General features: G+C 38.7%; 1 protein-coding gene and 1 pseudogene across 1 annotated transcript; one reads left to right on the top strand and one right to left on the bottom strand.

The window, feature by feature from the left end:
• LOC128659922 (oocyte zinc finger protein XlCOF6-like) overlaps nt 1-27,238 on the top strand; it is a 196,866-nt pseudogene that overhangs the window by 49,107 nt on the left and 120,521 nt on the right.
• On the bottom strand, nt 15,787-24,257 carry LOC128659920 (gastrula zinc finger protein XlCGF26.1-like). The gene is made up of 2 exons (XM_053713507.1): nt 24,141-24,257; nt 15,787-18,673 (listed from the first exon to the last, which is right to left on the bottom strand). The coding sequence occupies exon 2, from the start codon at nt 18,364-18,366 to the stop codon at nt 16,996-16,998; it is 1,371 nt and encodes a 456-aa protein (XP_053569482.1). The 5' UTR covers nt 18,367-18,673; nt 24,141-24,257; the 3' UTR covers nt 15,787-16,995.

Genomic DNA, 27,238 nt, shown 5'->3' with positions numbered 1-27,238 from the left:
AGAGACAGTGGCCCCAATTTATCAAGGTCTGTCGGACCTGATCCGACAGTGCGGATCAGGTCCGACAGACCTCGCTGAATACGGCGAGCAATACGCTCGCCGTAGTCAGCATTGCACCAGCAGCTCACAAGAGCTGCTGGTGCAACGCCACCCCCTGCAGACTCGCGGCCAATAGGCCGCCAGCAGGGGGGTGTCAATCAACCCGATCATACTCGATCGGGTTGATTTCCGGCGATGTCTGTCCACCTGCTCAGAGCAGCTGTTTCTGGCGAGCCTTCATTCGGAGCTTGATACATATGCCCCAGTAGCTCCGTTCAATTTAAAAGCACTATTGCATTGTCCATTCACTAGATTACCTAGCTCAGTTTGCAGGTTGATAACCATTACAAATATCATATTGGCTTGGCAGAAGTTCTGTGAAATAATGGGACATAATTTTAGGGCATCTCAATCTCTACCTATAGCAGGAAATCAAGATTTTTCTCCAGTTCTTCATAACATTGTATTTAAGGAGTGGCATTTGAAGGGAATTGTGTATTTAGCTCAATTTAAGCAGGGTGACAAAGAGATAATCCAATCGTATGAAAACTTGTCGTTGAAATTTGCGCTGCCAGCAAGGAATTTTTATGCATACGTACCGGCTAGGAATTATTATAGGTAGATACAGCAGTTGTATGGTTTTGGCTGGGGCTCGCAAGTGATACCCAATACTGCAGGCACACACTCTTTTTCTTTCTGGTATGAATCCCTACTGCTACGGATAGGACAAGTGCATATAAAAAAAACTTGAGCATAAGCTAAGTAAATTCCCAACAAAATCAGAATAAGTCATCATGAAGAGCATCAGACTTGCTGAAGCAGCTACGAAGTCAGTAAGCTGGAGTGAATCCCAACTTAAATTAGTTCATCTACAAAGAAAACAACTGATGCACAGATAATGTCAGATGTTATCACAAAAATCTGTTCGCAAATGACATAAGAACAATACTCTCCTTATAAAGTGGACCGCTGCCTTCTTGCAGTCTCTTCCAGGGACTGTGATAAGTAGCGTAGTAGAATATAGATGGCGCAGGTCCTATAGGGTTCGTGTTTTAAATTCTTGTCTGACTTATGCAGATCTCTAATAGTAAAGGAAAAAGGCTTGATGTGTTTGTAAATATTCAATAGCAAGAGTGCAATATATTCACTCCATAAAATCTGTATATTCAGCCCGTCTGTAAAAGCAGCCTCCGTTCACAAAGCACAGCCAAACTGTGGATAAAGGGAAGGATGTTCTGTTGGTGAAGTGGTAAAATACTCTGTATATAAAACGAGTAGTAACTTACTCCATTGAAGATCAAAATCCAGCGCACTCACAGTAAAAAACAGCACAAAATACCAGATACAAAATAAAAATGTAGCTCAACGTGTTTCAACGATAAAAAAACGTCTTTTTCTAGAGCAAATAAAAACAAGTAGACAATTGCTGTGCTGTGACTAACATTTCAAACTTATATACAAATTGCAAATGTTCCAATTTCTGGTTTAACGGAAAACGGACTCACAATAAATGACAAAATACTCCAAATTATCTATTTGTTTGAAACCAGAAATAATAACTTATTAATAGTAAAATACTATTAAAGTAAACAAATAAGTTTATATTAGAGTTTGCTGGTTTCAAACAAAACAAACCAATCCGCAGTTACAAGAATTGAAAGCTGACCAATAAAATTGTAGATTTCAAAGTCCTCAATCAAGTAATAACATATAGCTAGTTCCGTCTCAAGTCTGGTATTGTCACATGACTTGCTGCACCTATCACGGAGAACTTTGCACGATTCTTCAAAGAAAGAGAGGTGTGTCCCCGACGTCCTTTTGTGAGTTCCACAGAGTTTTTCATTGGGTCTTGACTGTCCAATCATTGCATGCTTGTATACCCAATTTGGAAAACGTTCCGATATAGGAAGAAATGTATCCAAAATATCGATATTCGATTCTATATTAGAGAATTTAACAAAAAACAAGTGAACAGTATTTGTGTCTTAACATACATATTAATATAAAAATATACAATACTATTTCACGTTATAGATATAAAGTGCTATATTACATTTTGGAAACCACATTTTCATATGTAATAAAACAAAGTGCAAAATAGAGTGTTCACAGAGAAATAGATAACATACTGCTTGTGCAAAATAAGATAAATAAACAATACTTAAACGTTTTATAACAATAAAGTGAACTTAGTGTCCCATCTAAAAAGCCTGATTATATAAATGCTGCTATTCTAATATCTTTATTTAATCCCCATTGACCATATGTTCTGATGGTGTGAATCCTCCACAGCTCTCTTTTATCTAGTTCTACTTCTATTTTCCCACCTCTCCAATGCGTAGAGACCTGCTCTGACTCCATATAGGATCTCTAGATGGTCCAAAAGGCCCCAGTATAAGGTCATAAATGTAGAAGGGAGAGGGCAGATATTTTGCACTGCATGTGGTCATGTCATAAAATTAGACATCTTTGGTACAAAATTAATTATTGGCTGAATAAGTTTCTTGATAATAAGATTTCAACCTCAGACTTTCATAGTTTCTTTCTATAGTTTGATTAACTCCATACTAATATTGGAGAGCAAAACATCATTAATACAGTTATTTAGGCTACACATAATCTAATATTAACCCCTTAACAACTAGCGCCATATCTTGTACGACACTGGTTAAGCCCTTAAAGGGACAGTCTACACCAGAATTGTTATTGTTTTAAAAGATAGATCATCCCTTTATTACCCATTCCCCAGTTTTGCATAACCAACAGTTATATTTATATATGTTTTACCTCTGTGATTATCTTGTATCTAAGCCTCTGCAAACTGCCCCTTTATTTCAGTTCTTTTGACAGACTTGCAGTTTAGCCAATCAGTGATAGCTCCCAGGTAACTTCACGTGCATGAGCACAGTGTTATCTATATGAAACACATGAACTAACACCCTCTAGTGGTGAAAAACCTGTTAAAATGCATTCTTAAGAGGCGGCCTTCAAGGTCTAAGAAATTAGCATATGAACCTCCTAGGTTAAGCTTTTAACTAAGAATACCAAGAGAACAAAACAAAATTGGTGATAAACGTAAATTGGAAAATTGTTTAATATTACATGCCCTATCTGTATCATGAAAGTTTGTTTTGGACTAGACTGTCCATTTAAGGACCAGCGCCATGCCCTGTATGCTGCTACTGTCCTGGGCATCTCTCTGCCACGATCTTACTAAAACTAGCGAGATCGCACTATTTCTGCACGCCTCATGAGTGGGGCAGTGCAGAAATAGACAGGCAGAGGTACCGATACAGAGAGAGCCACTCATGGTAGGCGGACCATTACAGGAGGGGGGTGGGATGTGGGTGGGACTGCTATGGCCAGGCCCGGACTGGGCATAGGGCATGCCGGGCATTTGCCCGGTGGGCTGCCGGGTCCCTAAGCTCCGCCCACTGACCGGATCCCTTAGCCCCACCCACTGACCAGCACCGGATCCCTTAGCTTGCCCACCGCTCCTGGGTCCATTAGCCACACCCACCATTCGGGTCCCTTACCCCCACCTAGGACTCATATGCGCACCAGGGGCAGGCTGGCCCAAGGACAATAGACCCCAAGGCCGTAGTAGAGAAATAGGGCTGATTTTAAAAAAAAAATATTGGTGGTTGCCTGTAGGGTGCGCTAACTAGCGCAAGTTATTTAGAGAAGTAGTTCAGGGTAAGGAGGGAAATACTTTTTCTGCACCTGTACTTCAGCATGGGGCTTCTGACTGAGTGCGTGCAGACGGATGGTGCAGGAGCTTTTCAAAGGTAGGCTTAAGCATTATCTGTCTTGCTTTACTGTTTTAGATTTCTTCACTTCACAAACTATTTTACCCACATCCTAAACAGTAAGGCATGCTGAGGGCTCGGAATGGCCCCTCTAGAATAGGATCGTCCTCCTCATCTTGGAGGAGGCGTTGGGGCGCCTGGACGGCCTGCAGCATCCCAGCCTGCTGTGCAATGTTATGCAGGACGCTGCAGGCTATAACGATCTTCGCCACCTTACTAGGGCTGTATTGGAGGGCTCCTCCAGACCTGTCCAGGCATCTTAGTCTCATTTTGAGGAGCCTAAACATCCTCTCCACTACAGCCCTAGTCCGCTGGTGCGCCCTATTATAGCGCTCCTGGGCCTCGTCAGTGGGGTTACGTATAGGCGTAATGAGCCAAGGCCGGCTCATGTAACCAGAATCACCTATAAATAATGAACATAACAAAATGACAAATATTAATCATTTATTTATAATTATTATATTAAAATACTTTTCATTTGTGTACACGAAAATCCCCTAAAATAAACATTTTCCCTAAAAAAGAATTATATGTTTAAATCGCATTCTCTATCTGCCCATTTAAGCTAGGACATGCTACCTATGCGTATTTTGCATAAACCAGACATTTGAGAAAAGAAAAAGAAATGGTTAAATTGCATTCTCTATCTGACCATTTAAGCTAAGACATGCTACGTATCTGTTTTGAGCTAAAACTAGACATTTGCGGAAAGAGACAATGACATGGTTAAAAATTGCATTCTCTATCAGCCCATTTAAGCTAAGACATGCTACATATCTGTTTGGAGCTAAAACTAGACATTTGAGGAAAGAGACAATGACATGGTTAAATTGCATTCTCTATCTGACCATTTAAGCTAAGACATGCTACATATCTGTTTGGAGCTAAAACTAGACATTTGAGGAAAGAGACAATGACATGGTTAAATTGCATTCTCTATCTGACCATTTAAGCTAAGACATGCTACATATCTGTTTGTAGCTAAAACTAGACATTTGATAAAAGAGACATAAATGGTTAAATTGCATCCTAGAGCTGCCCATTTAAGCTAAGACATGCTACCTATGCGTATTTCACATAAATCAGACATTTGCTAAAAGAGAAAGAAATGGTTAAATTGCATTCTCTATCTGACCATTTAAGCTAAGACATGCTACATATCTGTTTGGAGCTAAAACTAGACATTTGCGTTGCGAAAATTAAATGGTTAAATTGCATTTTCTATCTGCCCATTTAAGCGAAGACATGCTACATATCTGTTTTTTAAGACTACAGTGGCAATTGTCTAACTAATTAACCATGTTGTGCACAAGTACTCACCAACGAGCCACCCAGGGGGAAACTGTCTTCCCTCAAACTGCCGCCACAGGGACGACTGTCTGAGGATGCGGGCATCATGACAAGCCCCGCCGAAATTCGCACACACGTGCATAATCTGCATCTGTGCGTCACAAACAAACTGCACGTTGAGACTATGGAAGTGTTTGCAATTTCGGAAGGGCTGGTCATTTCAGGACCACGCAGCGCAATGTGGGTGCAATCTATTGCTCCCAAGACATTGGACATTCAAGCTATTTCAAAGAATTATTATTATTATTATCATTTATTTGTATAGCACCGCCAAATTCCATAGCAAATTGCCTCTTCAGGAGCCTCCAATCACCATCATTCTGAGGGAATCCTATGCAATGCTTACTGACTCGTACCATGGCGTCCAGAAAGTTGTCAAAAACCACAGAGAAAGTACCCTGAGCAAGCCCATGCATGTACCCCTCTCCAGATTGAAAACTCCCGGAGGCCAGGACGTGTATGCAACTAAGCATCTTGGTCATACCAGGGATTGCCGTTCGCATATGTCTACGTGGCTCCATATGAGGTCTAAGAACATCATAAAGGCCAAAGAGCTGTTCGCAATTGAGCCTATACTTGTCATAAACCTCGAAGTCACTCATGTTGTCCAAGGTGGGCCTCACCCTGAGAACAGGAGGACCTCGAACCAAACGAGCCCTTTGTCTCTCTTGGAGCCGCTGAGCCCGCCTGATTCTATTGACCACTACTTGTGCAACAGCACCAGCAGCATCTAACTGAGCATCATCCATATTTGCCAAGCGAAGCAGCACAAAGCCAAACAGCAGAGCAAACACACAAGGAGTAACAAGGTATGCAAAAACACAAAAGCGATTTGATACAATGTTGATCACAAGGGATGCTTTGGCCATGTTGTTTGGGGCAATTAGTCCAATGGTTGTTAGTTCGTAATGATTGCTGATTGTATACACTTGATTGTATGTGAGCGGCTCGAATGTTTTCAAAGTGGGCGTTTTTTTAGATGTTTGCTGAAATGTTGTTTTACCCCAATGATCAATGTTGCTGCAATATTGTTTGTAAACGATAAAGTAACAGCTGACATCTATAATATTTGATTTGCGAGATGTCAATATTGTACGCGTCCCTTTAAAACCACAATAATAATGAAGATCTTCCAGCTGACATCTGTAATATTGTATATATAAGTGATTGGCGAGGTGTCAATATTATACACGTCCCTTTAAAATCGCAATAATAATGATGAAGATCTTCTGGCTGACATCTCTAGTATTGTATATATAAGTGATTGGCGAGATGTCAATATTGTACGCGTCCCATTAAAATCGCAATAATAATGATGTTCCAAACTCTCGTTTACGTATATGTAGTATTGAGTGCTAAACTTCTGAAAGGGGCGGTATAGTCCTAAAGCTGTAATGTGTATGGTTGAATCTTCTAATGACGTCATCATATTATTAACCTGCCCGTCTAGTTATCAAATCCTCATTGTGTTGTTGTATTTTACTACATTGTTATTGTGTGCTGATTAAAAATATAAATGTGTGCTTTGTGGTTGCGTGATGCGTGTTATGTACATATACGTATATATTGTGATTCTCTCCCACATATGCTGACTTATATAAAGCAGTATAGCATTGTTGTTCCATCCCAAAAAGTGACAGCTGTAATCTGTTCTAATGATGTTGTTATTGTACGTAATTCCTAACGTTATATTCTGAGTGAATTGTGATGTTAAAGGGACTGTAAAATCCATATTTTATGTTTCATGATTCATAGAGAGAATCTAATGTGTTTTTTGCTCATCATATCAATGCACATGTATGAGTGAATGATAAAAGTCATGTATGTGCATCCATTAATGATCATGTGTTAAGCCTATGAAAATATGCTGTTCATGCAAGCATATGAGTTGAATAAATGAAATGCTATAATAGAGGTAAATGAGAGGTGTTTCAAATTGTCTACTGTTTGTGAATAATGAGATGTTAAAATTATTTTTATGTCTGTTTAAATCTGATGTAATTGATCAAAAATATTTTGTATTGTTGATGGTGATTTGTAGTCAATATAATGTAAATTTCTATAACAATTTGGTGTTGTAGTGAATTTCACACAAGTAAAAGCCATAACTCCATAGAGAAATAGCCATTTCTTGATCTATTTGTCATAGCGGTACTAACGCAAGAAAGAATGAGTTCGTTTCACAATTTTAACGCTGGTATTACGAGTTTTCATTTCTATGCTTTTTCTGTGCGTTAGGTAAATCTGACTGTCGCATGCACAAGCACGTCTTCCCCATAGAAGTCAATGGAGGATAAAAAAATGTGTGTAGAAATAAAATCCAAGACTTGTTTTGAGCGTAAAGTGAGTGATGTCATGTTGTTGTGTGAAAAAGTAGCTAAATCATGTTTATTTCCTAATAAAAATCTTATTTGTGTATGTAATGTGCTGTATATTGTTTGTATGTATGGATTAGTGTATGCATGTGATAATATTTGTAGTTAGATGTAGCTATATGAGTGTATGTTCCCGTCTGCCTATGTAAGTCAATGGAGAATGGATTTGTGTTTGTATGAGTGTAAGTGTAGTTTGTGTAATGTTTTTTTTGTGATTCGTGGATGTTTTTTTCCCCCCGGTATATGTTAACTACTGGGTCTGGGTTGACGTTAATGATTTCAGCGGTCGACGGATATTTTTGTTGCGTTAGGGAAACTCATAATACCAGCGGCCGTAAAAAAAGCAGCGTTAGGACCGGCCAACGCTGCTTTTTTACCCTAACGCAAAACTTGTAATCTAGGCGATAATGTTCAGAGGGTGTGGCAAGAAACTAGGCTTCACAGACATCCCTGTAACAGGGTATACTGTACATTTCAGGGACAAGATGCAAGCCTTATTGGGAGAGGTACCTGCATAAATCAAGAGTTGCTAAAACCATATTGATACAAGAACAGTTGCAGGATTCTACTGCCAGAAAGGGAGTGTATGAGATTGGTCAGGATGTTCTAGTACTAAGACCCATGAGGCAGAACAAGCTATAGGCTGCATGGGAGGGTCCCTTCAGTATATTAAACCAGCTGAGTAGAGCAAATTGTGTATCGTTTTTAAAAGGAAGGCATCATGATGGCAAAACTGCTATGTGCAATTTGACTGGGAATGGCGTTATCACATCAAAGGGAAGCTCCCTTTGATACACAGCTGGAGTGGCTTGTGTGCCACCTCCCTTTGCGTCTCTTATTTGGGGGGAGATGTCATGAATACCTCATGATTTAGATGCTAATGGGTTAATTTTCCTTTTTTCTTAGCTTGTGTGCTAAAAACATCAATTTTCTCAGAAGAAATGTGTTGCTGTGTTTTCCCTTTGATAAGCCAGAACACTCATACGGCTAGATTACGAGTTTTTGTCGGTAAGGGGTGCGTTGCTAACGCAAAGTTTTTCCTTACCGCTCACCTACAGCCAATAGGATTTTTCTACCTTAATTCCGATTGGCTGATAGAATTCTATCAGCCAATCGGAATTGAAGGGATGCCATCTTGGATGACGTCACTTAAAGGTAGCATCATTTAGTGTTAGTCGTCGGAAAGAAGAGGATGCTCCACGTTGGATGCCTTGAAGATGGACCGCTCTGCTCCGGATGGATGAAGATAGAAGATGCCGCCTGGATGAAGACTTCTGCCCGTCTGGAGGATCTCTTCTGCCCGGATAGGATGAGGACTTTGGACCGTCTGGAGGACCACTTCTGCCCGGTTGGGTGAAGATGTCTCAAGGTAGGGTGATCTTCAAGGAGCTAGTGTTAGGTTTTATTAAGGGGGGATTGGGTGGGTTTTAGAGTAGGGTTGGGTGTGTGGGTGGTGGGTTTTAATGTTGGGGGGGTATTGTATTTTTTTTTACAGGTAAAAGAGCTGATTACTTTGGGGCAATGCCCCGCAAAAGGCCCTTTTAAGGGCTATTATTAATTTAGTATAGGGTAGGGATTTTTTTATTTTGGGGGTCTTTTTTATTTTATTAGGGGGATTAGATTAGGTGTAATTAGCTTAAAAAAATTATAATTATTTTATTATTTTCTGTAATTTAGTGTTTGTTTTTTTCCGTACTTTAGTTTATTTAATTGTAATTAATTGCAGTTAATGATAGTGTAGTGTTAGGTGTAATTGTAACTTGGGTTAGGTTTTATTTTACAGGTATATTTGTATTTATTTTAACTAGGAAGTTATTAAATAGTTAATAACTATTGTACCTAGTTAAAATAAATACAAAGTTTCCTGTAAAATAAAAATAAATCCTAAGATAGATACAATGTAACTATTACTTATATTGTAGCTAGCTTAGGGTTTATTTTATAGGTAAGTATTTAGTTTTAAATAGGAATAATTTAGTTAATTATAGTTATTTTATTTAGATTATTTTAAATTATATTTAAGTTCGGGGGTGTTAGGGTTAGATTTAGGGGTTAATAACTTTAATATAGTTGCGGCGACGTTGGGGGCAGCAGATTAGGGGTTAGTAAATGTAGGTAGGTGTCGGCGATGTTAGGGACGGCAGATTAGGGGTTAATAAAATGTAACTAATGTTTGCGAGGCGGGAGTGCGGCGGTTTAGGGGTTAATATATTTATTGAAGTGGCGGCGATGTACGGTCGGCAGATTAGGGGTTAAAAAATGTATTTAAGTGTTTGCAATGTGGGTGGGGGCCCTTGGTTTAGGGGTTAATAGGTAGTTTATGGGTGTTAGTGTACTTTTTAGAACTTTAGTTAAGCGTTTTATGTTACGGCGTTATCCCGTAAAACTCTTAACTACTGACTTTTAAATGCGGTACGAGTCTTGACAGGAGAGGGTCTACCGCTCACTTTTTCCAAGACTCGTAATACCGGCATTATGCAAGTCCCATTGAAAATATAGGATACGCAATTGACGTAAGTGTATTTGCAGTATGTTCGAGTCGCGTAAAAAAAGTGAGCGGTATACCTGTACCTGCAAGGCTCGTAATACCAGCGGGCGTTAAAAAGCAGCATTTGGACCTCTCAACGCTGCTTTTTAACCCTAACAGAAGACTCGTAATCTAGGCGATAGTTTGTAAGATGCACAAGAACTATTGACAGGAGCACCAGCCTTGCAAATTAATATACTTTTATGTTATAATGCCTCTGAAACATAAATGATGCAAAATATAAGGTGTTTGGTATCAAAATACTTCTGACACCAAAAAGGGATTGCCTATCTGTGTTTATGGGTTAGATATACATAACAGAATTTATAAGGCGTTTTATCATTTCAGCCAAAGACTCTGAACTTTATGACATGTTGTAAAAAGAAGGAAGTGAATATTTCTGGCAAAGGAGGGGAGTGAATCTTTCTGGCCCCTCTGTCAGAAGGTTGGGTCAAGCAATTTTATATCAGAGAAACGGTATAAAATGTTGTGTATACCAACAGAATGAGTATCCATCTTCTCTTGCCCATCTCCCTGGGGCAGATTTATAAGCTAGGAAAGTATTAGGTCTGTTATTTATCCTTTTTATTTTTAAAACTGTTTGCTTGTGTATAATTCTATTTGATAACATATTTTTATTAATAATGCACTGTGCATAATTTATCATTAATTTATTAAGCTTTTGCTTTTGTCCAATATTTGAACCATGTTACTGAAAGAGACTGGTAGTGTTAATACTGTGTTTTTAAGATTATGGTTTTGCTAAATTGTATTTTGGGATTTAATTTGGTAGTCTGGGTTTCCCTTGAGGTTTCCCATATAATAAATCTTAAGTGGTGGCAGCTTAGAGATAGTTTAGTGTGGGTGGCATTAAAGGGGAGTTTGGACATTTTTCCTATGTTTAGGACAAACTAGATGGTGTTATTAACCCTTGCACCCACTGAACTAAGTCACAGGCTTGCCTGGAGTGGCTAGACTGTAACAGATTGGTTAAAGTGGAAAGGGCCTGTTAACCCTTTCTAGGCCAAACAAGTGACTGGTGCAGGGTTAGTTAACCCTGGTTGTCACAATATATCAATACTGTTGCTATTTGTAGTGAGTGCCCCTTTTGACACACCGTTTAGTATACATAGATATAAACACTGCTGCACAGGGTGCTAAATACACATGCATGCTCCTAAGCTCATATCAGCCTCCTAAGGTTTACTCTTTAACAAAGAATACAAAAAGAACAAATCAGATTAGATAATAAAAGTAAATTAGAAAGTTGGGTAAAATTGCTGCTCTATTTGAATTATCAGTGTTTAAGTTTGACTGTCAGATTTGGCTTCTGTATTTGATGTTGTTTTCCTAATTATTCTGTGATATTGTGTTTTTAATAATGCAAAAAAAAACAAAAAAAAAAAAAAAACACTGGTCTGGATTACAATCACTTTTTATTTGCATGAAAAAACATTGTATATTATATAGTAAAAATCAGCATTACATGATATATGCACACAATGGTATAAATATACCTAACACTTGTGCTCTTGATACAAAGGGATTTATCAGATATATAATGTTCCCTTTATATATACAGTATGTGCTATTATCAGTTCTTGTGGCTTCTAACTAACATGAAAACATCTAACAGACATAATATCAAGTTACAGAACATGACACACATATTACATACCCAGTATACATGTAGGTTATAGTAGCCATTTAAATTAAACTGATTGTGATCACATGACACACATATTACATACCCTGTATACATGTAGGTTATAGTAGCCATTTAAATTAAACTGATTATGATCACATGATATACATATTACATACCCAGTATACATGTAGGTTATAGTAGCCATTTAAATTAAACTGATTATGATCACGTATGTACAGGTTACTGATATTGTGTCTCATTAACTAAAATCAGTTTCCCCTCAGTAATTCCTCTGGTATATAACAATGCTAAGCATCTATTGCTATAAGAAAAGGGTTATCCACATGATGTGCACATTAAATATATCTCCCTGATGTCAATCATTTGAGACTGGGGCTCTTGTTTATATAATTCTCTAACACTCTATTCATATAAAGACTCCTTTATTCTGTAAATGTAATTATTTTCTCCCCTATGTAAATCAAAAGCTTTGGTGGTGAATGGTTGTGTAAACTGGTCAGTATGAGGACAGATCTGTATATTCCTGTGTGGTGTTTGGTTTCTATCACATTGATATGAGAGAATATGAGGTGCGCATATATAGAGGAACAGAGGAGGGCAGGAGAGCATTTTTATATAATAAATGTTTGAGGTTTTTATAAAGGTATAACAAGTAAAGCATGACCTTTTAGAAAAATAGTAGGTATACAAGCTATTTGCAATTAAATAAACAAAATAAAATTATAGAAGCCTTAGAGCAAAAAGACAAAGATTACATCTGAGACATGTACAGGAGATTCACAAAGGATTATGCTTAACAATAAGGAACGTAAGTAGCAGTAGTCAGTGATTAAACATTATTAAAATACACAACCTCTATTCTAGTGGATGACTCACATGCAAGTAATATGATTAAATGAAAGAACAAAAAATAGAATGAAACCTCATTTTCAATAATATTATGAGTTCCTCCCAAACTGCGGTGGTCCACTCTTGGACCCCAAAGGGTATAAAGAACATGAAGGAAATCTATCAACTGAATTGATAGTAGTAGTAATATTTAGCGATATTAAGTGTATGATTTAGTATTGAGGAGAAAAGTATAGTGACCTATATATAAACAAACAGTTTGATAAATAGAATATGGAGACTTAGTTCCTCTAGTGAAGAGGACACTATATTTCAGATATATGATTATAACCCACAGCTAAAAACTATATAGTACAAACATTTAGAGCCCAATATTCTAAGAGTAGATAAATTATACAAAGCAAGATAGCTAAGACAATATCCTAGTGGTCATAGAGGTGACTATTACCTACATTATCCTATACATCTTTACCGCAGATATTTTATGTTGCAATACAGGGCCTTTGTAGAGTGTATGAAATATAGCGTGGGCTACATAGTAAGAGAATAGGTCACTTGTAAATTATAGTTAATAATTCCCCCAAGACAAAGGGGAATTATGTGTGGGAACAGGTCAAAGCTCTCAAAAGGTATCCCTGCAGGGTAAGCCTATGTATCCCTGGAGGGCAGTGCCTGATACCAGGTTATATATAAAAAAATATAAAGAAAGAAAAAGAGGTATCCTATGGCACACTTAGATGGAGAGCTTATAATTTCGATTTTTTTACATCAGAAAAGGCACTAGGAAGAGATTATATTAAAAAATAACTTTTATTAGGTTCATTAGGATAAGAAAGTTTTTTAATAGTGTATGTAGAAATTAAAATAGGGCATATTTGTAATTACACAATAAGTACAATCCAATAAATACTGAGTTATCACCCATGAAACTCACAGTGGCTTGCAGAATCGTGAGGTGAGGTAGTATATCAAATTGTCCTTATGTACAGATATGCTAAACTCTTATACAATAGTTACCGAAGGGGGTGCTTAAAAAATATACCACAGCGTTCCCCCGAACAGACACAGACTATTTAGCTTAGGCTAAGCAAAAAAAGAGCATATAGTATGCCACACAATTAAATCTTAGGTGTAGTAACTACCTCACGTACCAGTCACAAATCTTAAACTAAATAACCTACTGCCTTTGACAAAGCAGTAGGCGAAACGCGCGTCAGGCGTTCACTCTGCTTCTCTATGTGTTGATCGTTTAAACAAATAGAATTACCTAATGTTGTTGGCCGATATCGGCACCCTAGCTTAAAAACTTGGAGGGTATTTAGTGGGGAAATTTACTTACGGTATATGGTTAAAACTATGTTGTAACGATAATGAATCTCATAGTACTTTAAGCAATTATCGTTAGTGAGGGAGCAGTACTGTGGTGTATCCACATCGCTCTCACCGATAACACCTCAGATTTTTATTTGATGTGCATAAACACAGGACAAACGTGTTAACTCCCCACTACCGGGTTCTTAGCTAACTTCTATAACATTCAAATAAGCGCTATTTAGGGGATATTCCCTCTCAAATTGAAATGAGAAGGAACACACTTTTTTTCTAACCTAACACTGTGTCCTAGGGCACCACTTTATTATTAGAAGACGTTCTAATAATAGGTCATCTTTAGGGGTATTTGACATTAATAAATAAAACATATTCCTACTAAAACAGGATGAGTTATATGTGAATCAATACAGTTTACACTGTACACAATAATAGAAAGTCAGTTGTCCCTGTGAGTTTCATGGGTGATAACTCAGTATTTATTGGATTGTACTTATTGTGTAATTACAAATATACCCTATTTTAATTTCTACATACACTATTTAAAAACTTTCTTATCCTAATGAACCTAAAAAGTTATTTTTTAATATAATCTCTTCCTAGTGCCTTTTCTGATGTAAAAATCGAAATTATAAGCTCTCTATCCAAGTGTGCCATAGGATACCTCTTTTTCTTTCTTTATATTTTTTCACTTGTAAGTTATGTAAAATATATTGTGGACTGTTAAAGTTAGCATATTTAACCTCTAAATTATTAAATTGTAGTATAGGGGGCGAGCGTCTTAAGATAGTATGGAAACTGTACATCAATACACAGAGCTAACTGAACACTATATCAATTAGTGTTTAAAGATCTGGCGATGCAGGTCTATAGGCATATATGACTTAGGGAGTACAGGTGGCCCTCGTTTTACAACAGTTCAATTTACACCGTTTCAGAATAACAACCTTTTTTTCAAGTCATGTGACTGCTATTGAAAAGCATTGAGAAGCAGTGCATTTATTAAAATAGCCAATAGGTGGAGCTGTCCGCTTGTGTTGCAGCAAAGCCAAGCAAGCTGAAATTTATCAGTTTAACCAGACCTGAGCTATTGAGCAGATTTCAAAGGAACAAGATCTTCCTGTCTATAACTCAGTCCAGATTGGAATGCATAGAAAGAACTGCGAAAGAAAAATGCAAGTGAAGTCTGTGTTGTGTGATAATTTTATTAGGTTTATAATGCTGTTTAGCAAATGTTTTTGTTCATTTAACTTAGTTTAATTATATATTCTGTGTTGTGTGATTATTTTATTAGGTTTATAATGCTGTCTAGAATTTAAAGTCTTAATTTCAAAGCTTTTAAAATAATGTATTGGGTGTTACTTATGACAATTTTGAGAGGGGCCTGGAACCTATCTACCTCATTTCCCATTGACTTACATTATAAACTGGGTTTTAATTTACAACGGTTTCGATTTACAACCATTCCATCTGGAACCCAACCCCGGCGTAAACGGAGGGCTACCTGTATATCATATATTAATACTATGCAGCAATGTTAGACTAGATAGGGGTAAGTTAAGTGAGGTTAAGCTCTTTACTTACTTGGCCCATTAATTATGTTAATGTCAAAACAGTACCCGATGGCTATTAAATAGATTGGAGGCAAAAACAGAAGTATCTGACAGGGTCAAACCCTTTCTTGGTACACTAGAATCAGACTTAGTTGCTGTCATTGGTAGTATATCAATAGGAGAGGAATGACATGACAGTTAGAAGCTTGTGAAGTTTGAGTGACAAAACCAAAAAGGAATTGCATAAAAAACAAAACAGATAGAAAAAAAACAACATGTTCTAAGGTTATTTTACAACTTACTGATTTATGTATAGATTTAAACTACACAGAATTAAATAAATGTATATTGAGGACACTTATTTCTATCTCCTATATAAAGATCAGCTAGAGTCCAGTCAGCTAGCTATTAAATATATTATACTGTCCTCCATCCTAATATGTCATAAGGGTAAACCAATACTTATTCTGAAATAGCAGGCAGGGAAAGTAATAATAGATAGTTGCCATATGTTGCTCAGCAGATATACGTTCTGGTATACAGCCGGTGTCTGGTGGTTAACTGTAGGCTACTTAGAAAGTGAGTCGTATAAAAACTGAGTTAGTAGTTGAGAGGGTCCGGCTGCATCAATAGTAGATTTCTCCTCCGGTACCTTCCAGATATACTGGGCTGCGTGCTTTCCAAACAATGTGCATGTTTTTGCTTCAGGGGACCGCAGCAAAAGACGGCAACCATCTAGGCGAATCAGCCTCTGGACAGGAATTTAGTATGGGGCTTTCCGCTTCATTCACTCCACATGCTTGACTTGCAGAGGTCAAAGGGAATATCGGCAGTTGAATAGGTGCTTCGTCTATTGCCTTTGGATCTTAATGCATAGGTATAGGCCTAATGATCTTAATTAGATTTTCAAATCTGACAGGGATTGCTCGATCTAGTTCCGGCAACATGAACTGCACCGCTGTGAGATTCCCCCATCGCTGCGCCTAACGTGCCTTAGGGAAGAGGTTAGAGAGAATTAGATCAGCAGGTCCAGAGCTGCTTGACCCGGAGAATCGAGGGGGTATTGAGAGTTCGAGTATAGGCCTTTGCCAAAGTGCACAATGGGCTAGGTCAGGTCCAAGACTGTATTAGCGAGCGATCTCTATATCAATTGAAGCAGGAATATTTAAGATGATTAAATCATGTGGATATATAGTAGATTTGTATTAATCATCTAGTGAAACTAGCAGATTTTCAGTAGTACTCTGGGAGCTTCATAAATTGCGACCAGCCATGGCAGCCTCCTAGACACTCCCCCAGCTTTTATAACTGGGGTAAAGAAAGTATTATTTACAATAGCATCCTTTTTTGACTTTTATTTTTAGAGTTTGTCCTCTTTAGGATCATTTTTAAAATGTTTCCACACTGAGTATATAAAATTTCTTATTTTGTGTAAATATTTAGCGTTTTGTGATACCTGGCTTGCATGGAAACCTTTTTCCACTTTCTAAAAATGTTAAAGGTTTCTTCCCTTGTGAATCTTTTCATGTTTTCTCAGAGTACTCTTTTCTGTAAACAAATTTCCACACTCTGTACATTTGAAAGGCTTTTCTCCTTTGTGAATCCTTTCATGATTTTTCAGATTACTCTTTTGCGTAAAACTTTTTCCACACTCTGTACAAGTGAAAGGCTTTTCTCCTTTGTGACTCTTTTCATGAGTTTTCAGACTACTCTTTTGTATAAAACTTTTTCCACACTCTGTACAAGTGAAAGGTGCTTCCCCTGTGTGAATCTTATTATGAATTTTCAGATACTGTAATTGTGTAAAACAATTTCCACACTCTGTACATGTGAAAGGTTTTTCTCCTGTGTGAATCCTTTCATGAGTTTTCAGATAATCCATTCGCGTAAAACTTTTTCCACACTCTGTACATGTGAAAGACTTTACTGCTGAGTGAATTTTTTCATGAGTTTTTAGACAATCCATTCGTGTAAAACACTTTCCACACTCTGTACATGTGAAAGGGGTTTCTCCTGTGTGATTCCTTTCATGATTTTTCAGTTTATTCTTTCGTGTAAAACTTTTTCCACACTCTGTACATGTGAACGGCTTTTCTCCAGTGTGAATACTTTCATGAGTTTTCAGACAATCCATTCGTGTAAAACTTTTTCCACACTCTGTACATGTGAAAGGGGTTTCCCCTGTGTGAATTCTCATATGTTGCAGGAGACTAGATTTTCTTGTGAAACTTTCTCCACATTCAGTACAGGAGAAAGGTTTTTCCCCTGTATGCATCCTTCCATGTTTTCTGAGGTCATTCTTATGTGTGAAACATTTTCCACACTCTGCACATTTGAAAGGTCTTTCTCCTGTGTGAATCCTTTCATGAATTTTCAGATTACTCTTCTGTTTAAAACTTTTTCCACATTGAGTACAGGTGAATGGTTTCTCCCCTGTGTGGGTCCTTTCATGTGATATGAGAAAAAACTTCTTTGTGAAACATTTCCCACACTCTGCACATTTAAAAGGATTTTCCCCTGTATGAATACGATGGTGTGCTCGCAAACTTGACCTGTCTGCAAACATTTTCCCACATTCTGTACATACGAAAGGTTTTTCTCCTGTATGAATTCTTTTGTGAGATAAGAGATTGGAACTTTGTGTAAACTGTACTCCACACTCTGTACAACTGAATGGTTTCTCCCCTGTGTGGGTCCTTTCATGAGCTAAAAGGCCGGTCATTCGTGTGAAACATTTGCCGCACTCAGTACATGTGTGAGGCTTCTCACCTGTGTGAATTTTGTGGTGTTCTAGGAGCAGACACTTCCATCTAAAACTTTTCTCACATTCTGTACATTTAAAAGGTTTCTCCTTTGTAGGAATCATTTGGCAAGACTGTAGACTTTTCCCTTCTTTAAAATGTTTTGAAATCTCAGTTAATGTGTGTGGTTTATCATCTGGGATAATTATTTCACTAGATAAGTTATAAATCTTGTCCACTGTTTGAAGACTAAATTACTCAATGTAAATAAAGATTTCTGCCCAGTTCCTGCCAATTACTATTGTCCTTTAAATAGCTGCTGTGATTTCCCAAGTTTGTGAATTGTCATTAGTGTCTAAGAATTTTGGAGTTGTGGTATCATTTAGATGCTTCTTGTAGCGAAGGATGGATATGAACTATTCAAGTGTTTGTCTACGTAAAAAGAAATGGAAGAAAAATAAGAATGTTTATTCTTTATAATAACATAAATTATGCTTACCTGATAATTTCCTTTTCTTCCGTTGGAAAGAGTCCACAGCTGCATTACGTTTGAGAAATAAGAACCTGGCCACCAGGAAGGCAAAGACACCCCAGCCAAAGGCTTAAATACGCCTCCCACTTCGCTCATCCCCCAGTCATTCTGCAGAGGAACAAGGAACAGTAGAAGACATACCAGGGTGAAAAACAAAAAGGTGCCAAAAGAATAAAAAGACGCCCCACATTAAAGAAAACGGGTGGGAACTGTGGACTCTTTACAACGGAACAAAAGGAAATTATCAGTAAAGCATCATTTATTTAGGCAGCCCATTCTGAGGGCACCAGTCCTGAAACCACTACCCAACAAAAAAATCTGACTTCATCCGAAGCCAGGAAAACAGGAAGGAAGAGAGGCCAAGGACACTGACCAACAGGTAACCCAGAAGCCTGGCTAGAGACTGCAACAGACTCAGCTGAGCCAACAGTCCTCCAAGAGACACAGTTGCCCAATAGACAGTCCCCAACCACACACCCCTACTAGCAAAGGGACAAGGCAAGGAAAACAAAAGGGAAACTGTTGGTTATCCAAAATCCCAAAAAGGGAACCCTTCCGAACCAAACTGAATCCAAGGTCTAGGAACGGGCAGGAAACCAAAGATGATCTCTAAACATTGTGTGACGGTTCAGATAGCTAGCTAGCATGCTCCAAAGCGCTAACAGCTACAGCTGGCAGAAAGGAAAAAACACTTGCCCAACAGCAGGCCAACCCTCAAATCCGCTGAGAACGGAGACAAGCATCTAAACTCAGAACACTGAAATGCCTGTAATAGACCCACGGAAAAAACACCAGAGTCTAGAAACACGCAGTCATCCAAGATGACACATAGAAGATAATTGCTAGAAGCGAGGAGGGGCTAATAGGCCCTAGGTTGCTAAACCTCCACGACAGAGGGCAAACTCAGAGGCAAACCAACCCACCGGACCTCCTCAGAGGTCTCAGGAGAAAACCTCAACGAGGAACCACATGCACCCCTTAGAGAGCTTCAGAGCTCAGCCATGGAGCCGAAAAGGTGATCTGTGTGGGCAACCTCCAAACTTCAACAGAGCCTGCTGCACCCAATGCAACAATGGCTCACCGAGCCTACTACAAGCCAGGCCAGTCCAAGCATAGGCCAGTCTGAAACCGGGGATAGGAAAACCCCACACTAGCTCAATCCAAGAGCGGAATGAAATGGCATAGCCAAGGCGATGGTGCAGAGAAACCCGAACACCACAGGGAAACCATTGACAGACCGTGGACCAGTAGAACCAGTCAATCAGAAGAGATTCCAAGTGGAACAGAGCACCCCAGAGTGAAAACTTCGATAAGGGTACCCCACGTCCTAACCTCCTGAGACAGGAGAACCCTAAACAGGGACCATACTCCCGCAAGAGGAGACAAGTCCCCCATATAGAAAAGGGGGCCGGAAGGAGAGAACACCTTCCCACAGGATACAAGTCCACAGTCGTAACTGAGAACCAATCAAAACTTGTGCTTTGGGACTCAGACACCCAAAGCACACATCAGATCAGAAGCATAAGCTTCAACTGGGTTCGAACCCACAACCCTCTGCTACAGAACTAAATCCCCTAATGCAAGATGAGAATCCCCCAGACAATAGCTTGCCGGCACCCATAAAGCACCCTAGCATCAGAAACTACCGCCAACAGGCATAAGAGCCAATAGGCTAGGGTAGCAAGAGATGGGCACAGCATTCATCACTGCCCTCTGAGCCACAGAGGGTATCATGAAAAATCTGCCCACAAGCCAGACCACTCCAAGATTCCTGTCCTGGGGAACCCCAGAGCCCCCTATATCCCAACAGACTGAGTAGGTCCAGAAGGGAAAAAGCTGAGACGAAAAGACCTCCCATTCCAGAAGAAACAGTGCTAACCACTAGATCACACCAGTGTGCACTCCTGGAATGCGAAAATGAGGAAGGCCAGAGCCCCAATAGGAACCCTGAATTGACACCTCCCGTCTGATTAAAAAAAAAAAAAATCTCCTGGAGAAAGTCACCATCCAAGGATACTGGACCACGAGACAAAACTTGTTAATCCCGCCCAAGGACAAGAAAACCCCCCTTGTAGAACCCAACACTCCAAAGAGCCAACGGAACAAACCAAACAAGGACCCGAGAGCCCCTAGACGATCAGTAACAAGGGGAGAACTCAAGAAAAAGAAACTTGAGCAAACAGGCAAGTCTCCACCTCACCTCCAGAACCAGAGGAACAAAAGCAGAAGGCACGAAGCCCAGGGAGACCACATTGCCCAATGTACCAACAAAGTGCAACTCCCAATGGGGACCAGGTTCCCTAAGGAACCTGGGGGACGAATGATAATGAAAACACTCAGAAGAGAACCTTATCAGGAACCAGTCGAAGGACAGCAGCTGAGCCTTAAAAAGGCCAAAAAAACCCTGAAAGGCAGCTATGCCCCCAAACCTCCCATGAGAGGGGAGAAAACTCTAGCCCCCAAAAAGGGCAAGAGAGAAACGAAGCGCAACTCAGTCACCAGGATGAAGGCTGAACAAGGACTGACAATCCTACCTTTCATATGGAAAATCCTCATTATAAATGCTGTTGCTGAGTTTGTAAAAACAAATGAAAAATAAATGCAAATAATAAATGAACACTCAGCATCCCACTGGACCAGCCAGGTAGCAGAGGTGCCACATGTCAGAGAAGCTTCTAGACAGAAGATCTGAATCCCAGCAGGACCAGCCACAACCGGGGTCATAACGGTCAAGTTGCCTAAAATCTCCCTCAGAGGGAAGGCAGAACAGATAAACATAGGACCAACGTGTCCCTAAACAAACTTCCATAGAAGTAACCAGATCAATCGATCCCAGAAGTTCCCAAAGGAAAACACATAATCGAAAATAAAATATATCTAAAACGGATAAAAAGAAAATACAAGGCAACCCATAGGTTAACGCCCAGGAAGAATCAGGCCTTCCCACAGGACCAGCCAAATGGAACCCTGATCTCCCAAAAAAAACTAACTGGGAAAGATCTCAATAATTAGATTACTTTGTCCCCTTAAGTCTAGTGAGGTGAGCCATTCGAAATAGAAGACTGCGGATTCCCGTATACATTAAGGATAGGATCATCCAATAACTGGAAAACATGTCTAAGCAAAACACGTAAATGCGCAATTCTATAGCGAAAGGCACAACACTCAGGAACAGCCACATCCGCAGAGAACTGTATAGGCCCTCCCAAGGCCTGGAGACCTGGGACAAAAGGGCACGAGCACAATCGTAAATAAACATCTGGACTTTACAGGTGAATAATCGCCAAAAGAATGTGAAAGCGAAAACGTGCTGCAACCTCCGGGGGATATAAGCCACTCTGAAAGGAGGGAAAAACATTATCTTGGTTACCCGCATGTGTAGTAGTAGGATGCGGTAGGGAACTCGCCTCTCGAGGGACAGGACCCCCAGAGGCGGATGGCTCAGCAGACCCTTGGTTCCGAGCCAGAGGAACCAGACGCTCTAAGATGGCATAACGGACAAAACTGATTGACCTGAGTCAACGGGGCCAAGACGCATTCTTCACAGGATGAAGAATCCAAATTTAGAACTGTTTCAGCATCAGAATCCTCCATAACTGGATAGATAAATCGGAAAAAAAGGCTATATAAAAAAATCTAACGGCACCTGACACCCACAATGGCTGGGGCACTCACCACCTCTTATGACCAGATACCAGCGGACCAGAATTTCTTTGTCGCCACACTGTCAGGAATGCGGAAATGAAAAACTGGTGAACCGTATTAGTAAAAAAAAAGCACGCCAAACCATAAGGTTGTGTCACTTCCAAGGCCCCTATGTTCCAGCCATAAGCCTAATACTACACATCAGCAGGTTGAATCACATAAGAAACATGATTACCCCCCTCCCGTTCACTAAACCCCCTAAGGAGGTATTAACCCTTAATTCCAAGATCCTAAAAAAGGTGCGTTACTGAGACCCTTGAATTCTTACATTTAAATCCCGCCAGAGATTGCACGGGAAACGCAATGATCACAGTACATTTTCAGCAGTAAAATGAAACGATCTTACCAGAATCTATGCCGTGAAACAGGAACACGGCCCTTCAAGTGTGATGGATAGTAGCTTTGCCTCCGACATGGACTTGAGAGAAGAAAGCAGGCAGCGAAGCGAAGTTAGTCAACGCCGATTGCTGGTGGAGCTGTTAATATGAGTCGGAATGGTTTCGCAGAAAAACTCTCCCTGCATCTCCGGACTCTAACTTTCATCCAGGCTCTCACTGAGAGGCTGACAAGACTACTTAAAACTCCTGTCCCATTCCAAAGAGTACTACCCTCCATAAGAGACTAAAACTTTTAACACTTCTCTGCCAACCTCCTGGGACGAAAGGCAAAGAATGACTGGGGCATGAGGGAAGTGGGAGGAGTATTTAAGCCTTTGGCTGGGGTGTCTTTGCCTCCTCCTGGTGGCCAGGTTCTTATTTCCCAAAAGTAATGAATGCAGCTGTGGACTCTTTCCAATTAGGAAGAAAATAAGCCATCTTAATATCATATTCATTTACCTGTAAATCACAAATTATAAAAGGGCAAAGAATGTACACATTGCTACATCATAATAAACTAAAACACTGATTACTGATGGAAAAAAAATGTATAGGGCCCACCATTAAACAAAGTGATGGGTGAATAATATTCTCAGCCAGAGAACAAGTATAACTATTCTGGGCAAGAGAGGTGGCATCCACTATTCTGATTTAACAATGTACAAGCAAGTGCACATACAGCCGTACCTGGCTCATGCTAAACCAGTTGGCTGAGAATATGATGTCATAATAATAATAATATTATTATTGTTATTATTAAGTGTGACATGTTTTGAGAGGGTTAGAAGCAGTGATCTTTATGATACTTCTTAGCATTCAGCTGTGGTTGTTTAAATGTATATAAACAGACAAAAACTTTATTAGTTTAATAATAATCACTGCAAAATTAAAGAACAAATCAGTGGTGGTTCTGGGGTGGGGAACACTGGGGGATATGTGGGTGTTCCACACATGGGAACAAGGTAGGCATAAGTGTAGTTATGGATGTTCCATGAGCAAGGTCAGGGCAAGGAAAGATGGAGTTGCAGTTGTTCTGAGTACAGAATCAGGTCTGGGTGAGGTTAGGCAGTTGTTGGACATGATCTGTCTAAAAAAGACAGGGGGGGGGGGAGTAGTATTTTTTACTCTCCTCCAATGGGGGTTGCTCCTTCTTTAAAACTGTCACTGACACAAAAGTTCTTAAAAAAAAGATGCAGATATAAATATAATAGTTTATATTTGTTTATTGAGTGATCTATTCTATTTTCCCAGTAATTAAAGTCAGCATAATATCTATTTTACTCACCTAACACACATGAGTTCATGCTGATAACAGGCTCTAAGGTCTGTGCTTGGGAAGAAGGTTCCCTTATTCACTCCAGTTACATCAATACCTGATATCTCTCAGTGCTCTGGCCGTGTCTGTAAAAAGTATATTAAATTGTTTAAAGAGATAATAATTAATGGTTCTGATCTGTACGTATAGTATAATTAAAGGCACACATAACAATTCATGTGATACATATTAGTTGAGTCAGCTGTTTAGGTTATTACATATGTTATCCTGATTCACCACAAGCATTTAGTGCAGTTAGCTCTGTGGGTGCTATAATGGCCCCTTAAATATTAATCTTCCAGATCTACACAACACAATGGTAGAAAATGTATTTTAAAGTGATTGTGAAGTTTAACGAATTAAAGAGTATCTATAAGTACTCAAAAAAAAAACTTTACAATAATGATTATTTTTAAAAATACTTACCTTTCTTTACTTACCTTTGCTTTCTGGAAAACAGACCGGCGATCCTCAACCCGCATCTCCTGCTGTAATTAGCAGATCGATAAAAAAATCTGGCTTCCTCCAATCGTTGTGTGCCCCCTTTGGAGTCCAGCTCATGGGGCAACACAAAGATTGGAGGCAGCCAGATTCATCATCAATATGCTAAATACAGCAGGAGGATCGCTAGTCTGCTTTCCAGAAAGCAAAAAGGTGACTATTTTAAAAAATAAGAGTCATTGTAAAGTTAAATAATAAAGTGCCCCTGTTTTTAGGAGTATTTTTAGATACCGGGTTTTAAATTTGTTAAACTTTACAATCACTTTAAGTGGGGCCATATCACAACTTTACAAATATATTATATTTTCTGTTATTTATATTTAACAATATTTTCTCCTGAAAACAAATGTTAAATACAACTTTAATTGGATACTGCAGCATTGGTATTGTACTTCCTACTAATCTCACTGTCACACATTTTGTATTTAAGTATGCCAAAAGAACAGCAGCACTCCAATCCGGTAAAACTTAATCACAAGTTTATTGCAGCATTAGCAAACAGCAGCAGCGTTTCGGAACAAAAATGTCCTTATTCATGCTATGCATACATCATTTCCTTTCCACCTTTTAAACCCTCAGTGAACACACCCCTTAGTTAATTAACCGATTACATATATCACATATTTGTATACATTTTCAAAAACAAAGTGTGAACACTAATCTATATTAAAATAAACTAACAGACATGGAGGAATTATCACATATCAGGAATGTTTCTCACAAGAATACTGAAAGATCATAATCCTTATTAATACCTATTGGCATTAAACAGTTTAAATGGGAAATTCAAAAGGATTCTCTGCATTTCAAATACTGCTCTTTATACCTCCCCCCCCCCCCGCATAAAAGGGGAAACATGTTCTATTATTTGAAACATTAGCTGGCTTATAATATGGCCAGCCTGCATAAAGTGTGTAGCTACAGGGGATTTGATATTATTTCTTCTACTATTTGATTTATGTTTGGTTATTCTATCTTGCACCCTATGGGTCATTTCTCTGATATAGATAAGCCCACATGGACATTTTAGCAGATAAATAGCATACTGAGTGTTACATGTATAATAGCCTTTAATCAAAAATGTACGGCCTGTTTGAGGATGTACAAAAATAGATCATTTGATCATGCTATTACAATGGGAGCAACCTAAGTAAGGATAACACCCATTATTCTCCTATATATATGCCTGTTTCTTCCTGTTTGTTGAGTTAATATCTGCTTTAACCAAAACATCTCTCAAATTAATACCCATTTTATATGCAGGTATTGGAAAATCCTGAAATTCCAGAACATTAGGATTACAATTCTTTAGTACGTACCAATGTCTACTAATAATTCTCTGGATTTAAAAACTCATTTAATTATATTTAGATACAAGCAGCACATCTCTTGGGATGTCTAAAACATTCTTAATTTCTTGTTCAATCAATTCTCCCTTATATCCTCTCTCCAAAAAGAGATTACCTATTTCTTTGAATCTTTGTTTGCTTCTTTTGTCATCTGACACTATGCGGCGAACCCGCATCAGCTGACTCTTAGGCAGGGAATTAAGGACTGAGGATGGACACTGCTGGCTAACAAAAGATCATTTCCATCAGTGCTATTCTTATAATGATCAACCTTAATCCTTCCATTCTCTTTTACAACCAAGGTGTCTAGAAAGGCCAAACTTTCCTCACTATAAACCAAACTAAATCTGATCCTAGAAGTAGCACCATTCAATGTATCCACAAATGTAGTATATATACTATTTTTTCTTCATAAACATTCATGAATATATTGGCATATGTAGGGGCGACATTGGAGCCCATTGCCGTACCCTGCAGTTGCTAATAGAACTGATCTTGGAATAGAAAATAATTGCACCTCAGTATTATATCAATCAATTTAATGATGAATTTTCTTTCATCATCAGTATATAGCTTTGAACCTGCAATTATCCTATTCACAGCCCCACACCCCCATCATGACAAAGGGATGTGCAGAGACTGGAGACATCCAAGCTGTACAAAATACATTTATTTAGAGGGCCAGAAATTTCCTCCAATTTATTAAAAAAAAATCCCCAGTATCCCTAATATAGGATTGGGACTCCAACACAAACTTCCTGAGTAAACGGTCTTGGTACATATTCAAGAACAAACAATCCACACCGACCACAATTGGGTGTCCAGGGGGTTCTTTTAAAATGTTTATGCACTTTTGGCAATATGTACATGACTGGTGAACTAGATGTTTACTAATCAAAAATTATTTTTCTTCCTCTCCAATAATGCCCTGTTTAACTGCTATATTAATGCAAGAATTGATTTATTTTTGAATTTCAAAAACAGGATTAAACATAATGGTCTGATAAACATCTCTATTTGATAATTGACAGTTAATCTCAGAAACATAATATTCCTTACTTTGGATTACTGTGGCTCCGACCTTATCGGCTGATTTTATCACTATCTGATCATTATTTTTAATTTTCAATAGACCTTCCTTTTCATCTTTAGAAAAATTCACAATCTTCTGTCTAGATGTTACCTCTGTATTTATATATTTTTTGCCTAATTTGTTGA

Source organism: Bombina bombina, chromosome 5 (genome assembly GCF_027579735.1).
Source record: "Bombina bombina isolate aBomBom1 chromosome 5, aBomBom1.pri, whole genome shotgun sequence".
Classification (NCBI taxonomy): domain Eukaryota; kingdom Metazoa; phylum Chordata; class Amphibia; order Anura; family Bombinatoridae; genus Bombina; species Bombina bombina.
The sequence above is the reverse complement of the archived record's forward strand: the minus strand, read 5'-3'. Positions and strand labels throughout refer to the sequence as shown.

Excerpts from the sequence above, each read along its gene's own strand:
- LOC128659920 (XM_053713507.1), bottom strand. The coding sequence starts at position 18,366 with ATGATTCCTACAAAGGAGAAACCTTTTAAATGTACAGAATGTGAGAAA.